Source organism: Balaenoptera ricei, chromosome 20, assembly GCF_028023285.1.
Source record: "Balaenoptera ricei isolate mBalRic1 chromosome 20, mBalRic1.hap2, whole genome shotgun sequence".
Lineage (NCBI taxonomy): Eukaryota > Metazoa > Chordata > Mammalia > Artiodactyla > Balaenopteridae > Balaenoptera > Balaenoptera ricei.
In genome coordinates this window covers 46054007-46065160 of record NC_082658.1, presented here as the reverse complement: position 1 = coordinate 46065160, position 11154 = coordinate 46054007, and the positions used below count along the sequence as shown (strand labels likewise).

The 11154-nt window shown below is 37.2% G+C and overlaps 1 protein-coding gene across 1 annotated transcript in view; it reads left to right on the top strand.

The window, feature by feature from the left end:
• The window catches only part of ATAD5 (ATPase family AAA domain containing 5), a 39530-nt gene continuing 28376 nt past the window's right edge, over nt 1-11154 (top strand). Inside the window, exons 1-4 of the mRNA XM_059907032.1 lie at nt 1-130; nt 2385-4309; nt 5026-5134; nt 9250-9405. Coding sequence (XP_059763015.1) covers nt 65-130; nt 2385-4309; nt 5026-5134; nt 9250-9405 — 2256 coding nt within the window. The 5' untranslated portion in view covers nt 1-64. The remainder of the gene's footprint in view (nt 131-2384; nt 4310-5025; nt 5135-9249; nt 9406-11154) is intronic.

Sequence of the window (11154 nt, the reverse complement as noted above, 5' to 3'; positions counted from 1 at the left end):
CTCCCGACAGGCCGGGCCGGGCCGCGGAAGGTCCTAGGAACCGGGATTCTGGGAAGCAGGGAGCATGGTGGGGGTCTTGGCCATGGCGGCGGCAGCTGCTCCCCCTCCGGTGAAAGACTACGGGAATGAGGTGAGCTTGAATATCTCCGAATGTTGGGTGTGGGTGAAAGGTGATCCCGACTTAGGATCTATGAGGGGAAAGGAGGGATCTGGTGAGGCCCCAGAACCTGACATTCTGTAGAACAATTGCTGGGGTGTGTCGTTTCTTAAAGACGTGATAGGTCCCTAGAAACATTGGGATTGTGAGATGTTTGCGGGGACCTTAAGATGCCTAGTAAAGGACTAGTTCCCAGATCCTGAAATGTTTCTGGAACTTGATGTTTTGGACTTGTGAAATGTTATGGAGGATCCCAGGGTCAAGTCTGGGGTTCATGATAAGGAATCATAGAACTTTCGCGTTAAAAAGAATCTTTAAGTTCTACCTGTCCACCCAATCACCTGCTCTAGGAATACCGCTTAGATTGTCACTACAGGAGTCAAAAAAGGTACTTCATTTAAAAATCACTATCTCATTGTTCTAGGGCTTAAGATACTGCAGTTAGAAGTCCCAGCTTGGCATGCTGTTATTCTCCTGTGTTCATCAAGTTTCAGTGAAATGTACTAAGCAGTTGTTGTTAAGAGATTCTAATGCCATGAAGTAGTGGAGTAGCATCTAAAAGTAGACGGTTGCTATACTTTTACACCTTTTCATTTCAAGCTCGCATTCTAACTGAAGTATGCAAACAGATGTCTTCGAAGTGAGCCAAGATGTATATTCACTTATTTCGCTTCGACTCTTCCTTACTTTTTAGAATTGACTACTTTTGTCTGCTTGCTAATAGATGTTATGCTGATACTTCTTTGCTGAAAAGGCAGTTGCTCTGCTTGTCTCAGGTGTGAAGAAGGACTTTTGATACTTGAATTACACAGTTCTTGCTTTTTGTTGGCTCAGTTTTCCAGTCTTTTCATTACACTTTCTGCGTTTGGTGCCCTGCTTAGAGGGCTATTTCACAGTAATGATACTTACTGTTTAGTATTTTAAGGGTAAGGACCTTGTACACATTATTTTACTTAATATCAACCCTGTGATGAGGTGTTATTATCTGTATTCTACAGATGAGAGAAGGCTAAGAAGTAATTAAAAGTAAGTTGGGTTAGAAAAAGTTAAGTTAGAAAATTAACAGTAATTTGCTTAAGGTCCCACACTAGTAGATGTCAGAGCCAGCACTTGAACTTAGATCTGCCTGACTCCAGAGCCTATGGTATTGTGCCTCTGATACGAGCTCACGATAATAATAATACTAGCAACTCATTAGCATTTTCTTCTAGAACATTTATCATTTCATTTTAAGATGTAAAATTTTAATCTGTCTGTAATTTATTTTGTCTCATATTTATCCAGAGGGTTAAAATTTGTCCCAGTACTATTTATTAACTACTTCTTTGTCCACTAACTTGAGTGCTACTATTATCATATACCAAATTCTTAAATACACACTTATGTCTCTTTCTGGTTTTCTAATCGGTTCTATTAAGTTGCCTTCCTATTCATGCATCAGTGCTATGCTTTTAATCATGATAGCCTTATAATCCATTTTAATTTTCTAGACGTATAATTCCTTTGTTACTTATCTTCAAAAAAAAAAAAAAGGTTTTCTTGTTGTTCTGGCAAGTTTTTTCTAACAAATGAACTGAGGGAAATTAAAAATAAAGTTGATGGAGTTTTTTTTTAAGGGTACTAAATAGTGTAAGAGGCAGGCGGTAACTCTTAATAGCATACTAAAACACTGAAAAGTCTTATTTGTTTTATTTGTAGTAAATGTCCACTATAATTTTTATTTAATTAGTAAATTTTGGGATCCTAGGCTTGTTCACCATGTACCTGTTTCTTGGAAATAGTTAGAATAATTTGTTTATTTTTAACTAAAACAGTATAAAGGGAATGGAAATAATATTTAGAGTTCCTAGCATGCATCAGACTTCACATGTTTGTATGTAATATCTTCATTACAAATTCTGTGGGGTGGGTGGTACTATTCAAAGGTTATAGAGTAAACAGAGGCCAACAGTAATTAACACATTTGTATACAACCATAGGGGGCCTTGAAACTTTTTATTGATGTATAATATATATAGTAAAGAACACAAATTATAATTGTATAACTTGATGTGACATTGAGATTTGAATGTAGGTTTAACTTTAAAGCTCTTTTTCTTCCTAATATGTAATGTTTATCAACTAAGGGAGCCTTCCTTTCTTTATCGCATTACATAAAATAATAGATCCATGTTTAAAATTTATGTTGCTTGAAATAAGTGCTTTTTTTCTTCTTTTAAATTGATAGGCAAGCAAGAAGCGAAGGAAAGACGATGACAGAGCTTCTTGCAAAACAATCACCAAATATTTATCACCAATGGGGAAGACTGGAGACAGGGTTTTCTCTCCACCAAAATCCAGTAATATTCTGGATTATTTTAGAAAGACTTCACACACAAATGAGAAAACTCAGACAGCAAAAAAGTACAAGATAAAGTCATCCACACCATTGCCTGCTGACAGTGACAAAGACTGTAAAACACCTTTGGACATGTCCTCAAATACAGAGAATAAGAAGAGAGGAAAGAGACTTAATTTATCTCATCAACTAAGTCATACTAAAACTGAAAATGAATCTCCAGTTGAAATTAACAGTGATGATAGCAAGGAAGACTCCAGTTTAAGTAACAATTTTGTGGAAAGTAGTACTTCTGCTTTACTCTATAAGAAACATGTCGAGGTACTTGCAGAAAGTATTCAAGATACCAAAAAACAATCAAAAACTATGACCTCCAAAAAAAGTTCTAGGAAAGTAAGTCCTAAACAAGGGGCCTCAAAAAATGATCGCAGAAAATTGAGGAAAAGGAAGCACAGAGAGGTAATAGATCTATCTGAAAGTTTACCCTTAGCAGAGGAACTAAATCTCCTTAAAAGAGATGGTAATGATAGTAAACAGATAATGCCTTCCCTAACTAATGAAATTGAAAATACTGCAAATGATGCAGAATCTAGAGATAATATAACTAAAACAGCCCAGTTAAATGATAGTACAATAACTGTCTCATATGAGGAATTTTTAAAAAGTCACAATGAAAGTGAAGTGGAACAGGCACCAGACTCTACAGTGTCTATTTGTATTCCTTCTGAAACTGTTGACGATACAGTCAAAAGTGGTTGTATGACTGACCCAGAAACCTATGATATTTCCCAACAGGTCTGCTTTAAGACAGTCACTGTTCTTGCACAAGTTCACCCCATCCCCCCAAAAAAGACAGGGAAAATACCCTCAATTTTCTTGAAACAAAAGCAGGTGGAAATGGAAAATAGTCTGTCTGATCCTGAGAATGAACAGATGATTCAGAAAAGAAAATCTAACGTCGTTATACATGAGGAAGAACTAGAATTGGCAGTGTTGGAAGCTGGAAGTTCTGAAGCTGTGAAACCAAAATGCACTCTAGAAGAAAGACAGCAGTTTATGAAAGCATTTAGGCAGCCAACATCAGATGCACTTAAAAATGGAGTCAAAAAATCTTCTGATAAGCAGAAAGAGCTCAATGAAAAATCTTTAAATGAGGAAGGAAGAGACAATAATTCTAAAAAAATCATGGAAAATCCTAATATCCAAATGATTTCAAATAATGGCAATTCACAGACACATGCTGATAAAGGAGGTTTTCCTAAGGAGAAAAGTAAAAAGCTGAAGAAAAAGAATAAAAAAATCTTAGATACTGGTGCTATTCCAGGTGAAAATAGAGAGAGAAATACTCAAGAGAAAGAATCAACTTTTTCGTTTAAAGAGAAACAAAATCAAAACAGGCTTAGAATGAGTTTAAGACAAAAGAAAACAGAAGTTTTCAAAAACAGCACATTACTTAACAGCAAAAACCTTGTTTGTGAAGGTACAGCAGATAATGACCCTCTAAAAATTTCCTCTCCGTGTAACAATAAGTCTTCAAGAAAAACCGGCATACCAGTTAAGGATAAGGTTATACACTCTAAAGCTGAGACTGAAGACAGCTTGGTATATGTTTCTACTCTGAAACCAAGCAGAAGATCTGTAAGAAGTAGCAGCACACCTGCTACAGTAATCATTAGAGGTACTGATTCTAAAGACGCACAAGACGATAGTCCAGTAAAAGCTTCTACTCCAAAAGCAGCGAACTTATCAGGGAAGCATAGCTTATATACAGCAGAATTAATAACAGTATCCTCTGATTCAGAGAGTCCTATTAGGTAAAGTTTTGTTTTGTTCTCAAGTTCTAAATATTCTGCATGTATTCTTAGATGTGAAGGAAAATATGTCAAGCACTGAAGAATTGTTTTTTTTTTTTCTAGAACATGGCTGATTTATAAGAAAAAGAAAACAGGGTTTCAAAAATGTTGCTTATTTTCCATATTTAATTTAAAGTCAGGCAAGATTTCAGAAGAATTCTAGATGTATTTTAGATGAGTTTTAAGCTCTTAATTATCATAGATGTTAATTCCTGGAGAAATATCCTCCAAATATGAATTCTGTGCATTTAACAAACATAAGATTAAAAATAAATCATAGAACTTTTTTAGGTAAGCTGAGCCATATAATGTGAGGTATTGGGTTGGCCAGAAAGTTTGTTCAGGTCTTTCCATAAGATGCTTCGGGAAACCTGAATGAACTTTTTGGCCAACTCACCATGTACTTGCATGTTGGTTCTGGCTAATCTTAGGGGCTAATTTTCTAGAAAGCTTATGATTTATAAAATGAAACTTTATATTTTCTAAGGGTTTAACATTGAGTTTGGCTTACTTTTGAATCAGTAGTTTGAAACTAATGGAGGGTGTCTTTTTTCGTTTTCTGTTTCAGAACTGTCCAGAAATTAGAGCCCTAGTTGATTCCTCTCTGTATTTAATTGAAATTCTTACACATTATAATCATATAAATGTTTGTGAATATCTTCTTGGGTTTTTTTCAGAATGAAATTCACCAGAATTAGTACTCCCAAAAAATCTAAGAAAAAATCTAAGAAAAGGTCTAAGAAATCTGAAGCAGCTGATGAAGATTTTGAGTCTCAGACTAGAAAGGTAATTGAAATATTAGGGTGTCCTGTAAGTGGTATTCTGTTTTGTAAAACAATAACTATTACTATTGGAAGTGATACGCCAAAAGAAGATTCACATATTTCATAGATTGCTTATGTTAACTATAACCCTATATTATTTTTTGCTGTTATTTCATTCCTCTAGTTAGCTTATTAAGAGATCAACATATCTTACTGTGAGATGAAAGCAATTGATAAAAACAGTATAGTTTACTTAGAAAAAGTTTTCGTAGTGACAGTTATATTCCAATCTTTTTCCCTAAGGCTGCTTACGGAAATAAGCATGATTGAATTTTTGGCTTATTTCTATAGATTAGAGGCTAACAAGTGGGGTCTCTCAACCCTGGTACTGTTGACATTGTGCACTAGATAATTCTTTGTTGTGGGGAACTGTCTTGTACATTATAGGATGTTTAGCAGTAATCCTGACCTCTACCCGTGAGATGCCAATAACACCCCAACTGCCCTAGCTATGACAACCAAAATATCTCCAGTCATTGCTAAATATCCCCTAGAGGGAAAAATCATCCCCAGTTGAAAACCACTATCCTAAAGGGAGAGGTTGTATATATAAGAATAGTTTAGCTGCTTTTGTAAAGTAAACTGCTTATCCCTTATGATGATAGAATTGGATTCTCTCCTGGGTGAGTAGGTACAAGTGTGTGTGTGTGTGTGTGTGTGTGTGTGTGTGTTGAAAAAGCCACCAGGGTGATCCTGATATAATCCTTGGGTGAAAGCCACTGCCACAGAAAGTTGGTATCTCTTTTGTTTTTATTTAACAACTCTCTTTTTTTTCCGTGGGGGGGGGCTTCTTATCTCACTCTAGGTACTATGCTTGGTACTCTTATCATTAATCTCATAAAGTAAATATTTAACCCTGTTTTGAAGGACAGTGGTGCCAAAGGAGGTGAAAACATTTTTGAGAGTTGACATGATATATGATGGAATTTAAGCTGGGGATGGGGAAAAGGGGTACCAGGGACTGATAAATAAGGAGAAAGTAGAGAGCTGTCAGGACGGAGGTTCCTGTTTTAGTCACGAGTAACCAAGTGTGAGCTGGGAGGACAGCCAGCTAGGTCAGAAAGGAGGGTGTTGGAAATGACTGGTTTTTGAGATGATAGGATTATGGTTGATTTTGATTTTCTTCATTTTTCTGTTTTTTGTTTTTCTATAAACATGAACTTTTAAAAACTTTTATCAGAGAAATAACTATTAGGAAAAAAAACCCAGATTTCAGGTAATAGCAGAACTACATGCCAAAATGCATGTGGATTTTTTTTTTCACATTCACTAAAACATATGTCTTTCTTAACTGTTTCAATGATTGAGTCGTTAATTTAAATTTAGCTGGATTATTTTGAATACTAACTTATCCTAAGGTTCATCAGCCTGTCAAAAATTTTGCTAGGGACTTCCCTGGTGGCGCAGTGGTTAAGAATCCACCTACCGGGACTTCCCTGGTGGCGCAGTGGTTGGGAATCAGCCTGCCAATGCAGGAGACAGGGGTTCGAGCCCTGGTCCCGGAGGATCCCGTATGCTGCGGAGCAGCTGGGCCCGTGTGCCACAACCACTGAGCCTGTGCTCTAGAGCCCGCGAGCCACAGCTACTGAGCCCGCGTGCTGCAATTGCTGAGGCCCGTGTGCCTGGAGCCCATGCTCCTCAAGCCCCTGCTTGCTGCAACTAGAGGAAGCCCACGCACAGCAATGAAGACCCAACGCAGCCAAAAAATTAAGAAATTAATAAATAAATAAATTTATTAAAAAAAAAAAAAAAGAATCCACCTGCCAATGCAGGGGACACGGGTTCGAGCCCTGGTCCAGGAAGATCCCACATGCCGCGGAGCAGCTAAGCCCGTGTGCCACAACTACAGAGCCTGTGCTCTAGAGCCTGCGAGCCACAACTACCGAGCCCACGCACCACAACTACTGAGCCCACACACCTAGAGCCTGTGCTCTGCAACAAGAGAAGCCACCACAATGAGAAGCCCGCGCACCGCAATGAAGATCCAACGCAGCCAAAGATCAATCAATCAAATAAATTTATGAAAAAGAAAAAAAAATTTTGCTAGCAGAACAACAAAAATCTGTCACTCTACTACTATAAAGCAGATCCTTAACATTCCTAACCTCCTTATGTATGTTCTGAATATCCATGCCTATTCTTTTTTTTATATTTTATTTTTATTTTTAATTAAAAAAAAATTTTTTTCCGTGCGTATTCTTTTTAATGTTTTTAAAAAACATTTAAAAAGTTTTGGGAATTCCCTTGGGGTCCAGTGGTTAGGACTCCACACTTCCACTGCAGGGGGCACAGGTTCGATCCCTGGTGTGGGAACTAAGATCCTGCATGTCACAAGGCGCAGTCAAAAAAGTTTTTTTAAGTTTTTAAAAACAGCAAACATTTGTTTAAAAGACACAGTAGTATATAAATTTAAAAGTGAAAACTTTTTAAAATTTTCTCTCCTACTGTTTAGGGGGAACCCACTTTTTTTTTCTTAATTGATATCTCTCTTTTTAAAAACATTCTACTGAACTTTTAAATGCTGCTTATATTATTTATTTATTTGGATTTAATTTTATTTATTTATTTATTTGTTTGACTGCCTTGGATCTTCGTTGCTGTGCGTGGGCTTTCTCTAGTTGTGGCGAGCAGGGTCTACTCTTCATTGCAGTGTGCGGGCTTCTCATTGCGATGGCTTCTCTTGTTGTGGAGCACGGGCTCTAGGTGTTCTGGCTTCAGTAATTGTGGCACGCAGGCTCTAGAGCGCAGGCTCAGTAGTTGTGGCGCATGGGCTTAGTTGCTCAGCGGCATGTGGGATCTTCCCGGACCAGGGATTGAACCCGTGTCCCCTGCATTAGCAGGCAGATTCTTAAGCACTGTGCCACCAGGGAGGTCCCCAGGGGGAACCCACTTTTAATAGTTACAAGTTTATCTGTCCAGACTTTTTCCTATCCTTAAATATTTATATGTCATTTTTAAAAGGGATCATATAATGTGAACTATTTTGCAGCTTGCTTGCTATGTGTTTTTAATCCAAATGTAAAAACCTGTAGAACTCAGAATATTGAAAATACATTATATGGAAGATAATATTTAAATGCACAAGATCGCTTAGTACATCAGTGGCAGAGCCAGGCCTGAAGGCCAGACTTTATCCTTGTCAGTGATCTTTTCCATACCTACTACCTTTCAACCTCTCTCCAAAGGATTCAGCCTAAAAGTGACTAAAATCAAAGAATAGATGCCATGAAGATAATGGGGAAATAACCAATAATGCTAATCTGTACAGACATCTATTTGTTTGTTTTGGCTGCACCATGCAGCATGTGGAACTTCCCTGACTAGGGATTGAACCCGTGACCCCTGCACTGGAAGCATGGAGTCTTAACCACTGGACCACCGGGGAAGTCCCCAGACATCTATTTTTTAAAAATTTTTTATATACAGACATTTAATATGGATATCTTTTTGGGTGTTTTTCACAAATGTAATTATATTTATCTGAATAGATTTCAAGCAAGAAATAAAGGCAAACCAAGTATAATTAGACACATTTTAATTTCATTTCCTTGGTAAGATTTGAATAACCATTTTTTTGGTCTTTTATTTAGTGTGATCTGTGATTATATTTTTCTATTATATATGTACTTAGTGGGCTTCATTTTTTAGAGCAGTTTTAGGTTCACAGCAAAATTGAGCAAAAGGTATAGATTTCCTATATATACCCAGTGCTGTCACACATGCATAGCCTCCCCATAATCAATATCAAAATAGTACATTTGTTATAATTGATGACCTTACATTGACACATCATTATCACCCAGTGTCTGTAGTTTAAATTAAGGTTCACTCTTGGTATTGTACATTCTGTGGGTTTAGACAAATGTAAAATGACATTTATCCACCATTATAGTACCATACAGAGTAGTTTCACTGCCTTAAAAATCCTCTGTGCTCTGCCTATTTGTCCCTTCCTTTTTCCCTGGCAACTACTGATCTTTTTACTGTCTTTAAAGGTTTGCCTTTTCTTTTTTTTTCTATTATTAAATATAAAATATTTGCCAGTAACCTAAATTATTATTTCACATTTGTGTTTAGGTAAGCAGTGCTTCAAAAAATGTATCCAAAGCAAAACGATTGATCGAAAAAGCAAAAGCTTTACACATTAGTAGGTCAAAAGCTACTGAAGGAATAGTGACACCTTTAAGGCGTTCGTCCAGACATCAGACGCTCCCTGAAAGGTCAGAAACAGAAGTAAGTATTACAAATGTTTATTGATATAAATTCTGTTCTTCTGTTTGAAATGGGAGAAGGAAACCGTTATAAAATTATCAGGTAGAATTGTAGGAAGCCCTGAGGTGGTAGAAAAAATATCATTTTCCATTCTCTTTTCAAAGGCTTTGGCTCTCTTTTGCCTACAGAATACACTCTGAATCCTTATCAAGTCATTCAAGAGCCTTCTTAGGCTGAACTAGCTCCTCCTTTTCCTCAAAACAACCCCCCTTCCCCAAACACACACTTTTTGCTCTGTCACACTAAATTATTCATTTTGCCCCAAAGGCTGCAATTTTTACTTTTTTCAGTTTATAGATTCAGTGTAAAATGTATATTAGGTACTCTCTTCTACCTGAGGAATTTCTACTCAAAGTTTAAGATCCTGCTAAATTATGCCACCATCTCTCTCTCTTTTTTAAAAAAATATAATAACATGATTTATTTAAAGTGTGCAATTCAGTCACTTTTAGTATATTCACAGAGTTGTGCATTCATCACCACAGTCAGTTTTAGAATATTTCGTTACCACAAAAGAACCCTCATTCTCCTTAGCTGTCACCTTCCTATCTCCCCTCCCCCAGCCCTAGCCAAACACTAATCTACTTTCTGTCTCTATAGATTTGCCTATTCTGGACATTTAATATAAATGGTATGCTACCATATGTGTCCTTCGTATCTGGCTTCTGTTATTTAGCATAATGTTTTAAAGGTTCTTCCATGTTGTAGAATCAGTATTTTGTTTCTTTTTTTAACCAAATAACACCCCATTATATGGAAATACCACATTTGATTTACCCATTCATCAGTTGATGGACATTTGGGTTGTTTCCACTTTTCGGCTATGAAAAATGCTGTGAATAATCGACCTCCTCTTGAAAGCTTTGCTGATGCCTTCAAGGCAAATAGTTTCCTTCCCTATATGTACTTTAATTTACTTTCATGGGTTTTTTTTTTTTTTGTATTTTAGTCAGTATTACTTTAACTATACTGTATTATAACTAGTTAAACTATTTTTTAAAATAAATTTATTTATTCATTTATTTTTGGCTGCTTTGGGTCTTCGATGCTGCACACGGGCTTTCTTTAGTTGTGGTGAGCGGGGGCTACTCTTTGTTGCGGTGTGCGGGCTTCTCACCTCGGTGGCTTCTCTTGTTGCGGAGCACAGGCTCTAGGCATGCGGGCTTCAGTAGTTGTAGCATGTGGGCTCAGCAGTTGCGGCTCGCGGGCTCTAGAGCACAGGCTCAGTAGTTGTGGTGCACGGGCTTAGCTGCTCTGCGGGCATGTGGGATCTTACTGGACCAGGGCTCGAACCTGTGTCCCCTTCATTGGCAGGCGGATTCTTAACCACTGCGCCACCAGGGAAGCTCACTAGTTAAACTATTTACTCATAGATTAGCTCTCCCTCTGTCCCCTAGACCCTGGTGTAAACTTGACACCAACTCTAGAGTTTCATTTTTTTGTGTGTTCCCAGTGCCTGCTGTATTGCCTAACACATAGTAGATGCTCAATAGATGTATGCTGACCACATGAGAACTTACCAGACTTCATCTAATACATATCTAGGATGTATAGTTCTGAAAGGGAATAGCCATAATTTTTATAGCTGGTTGTACTGATTCTTTTATCTGCAATATAGTCTGTTAGTTTCTTCTTTAAAAAAGAAAACCCATGGTCATAATAAATCCACTCTTTGATCATGTGAACTTGTATGTTATAAGCACAGACTAT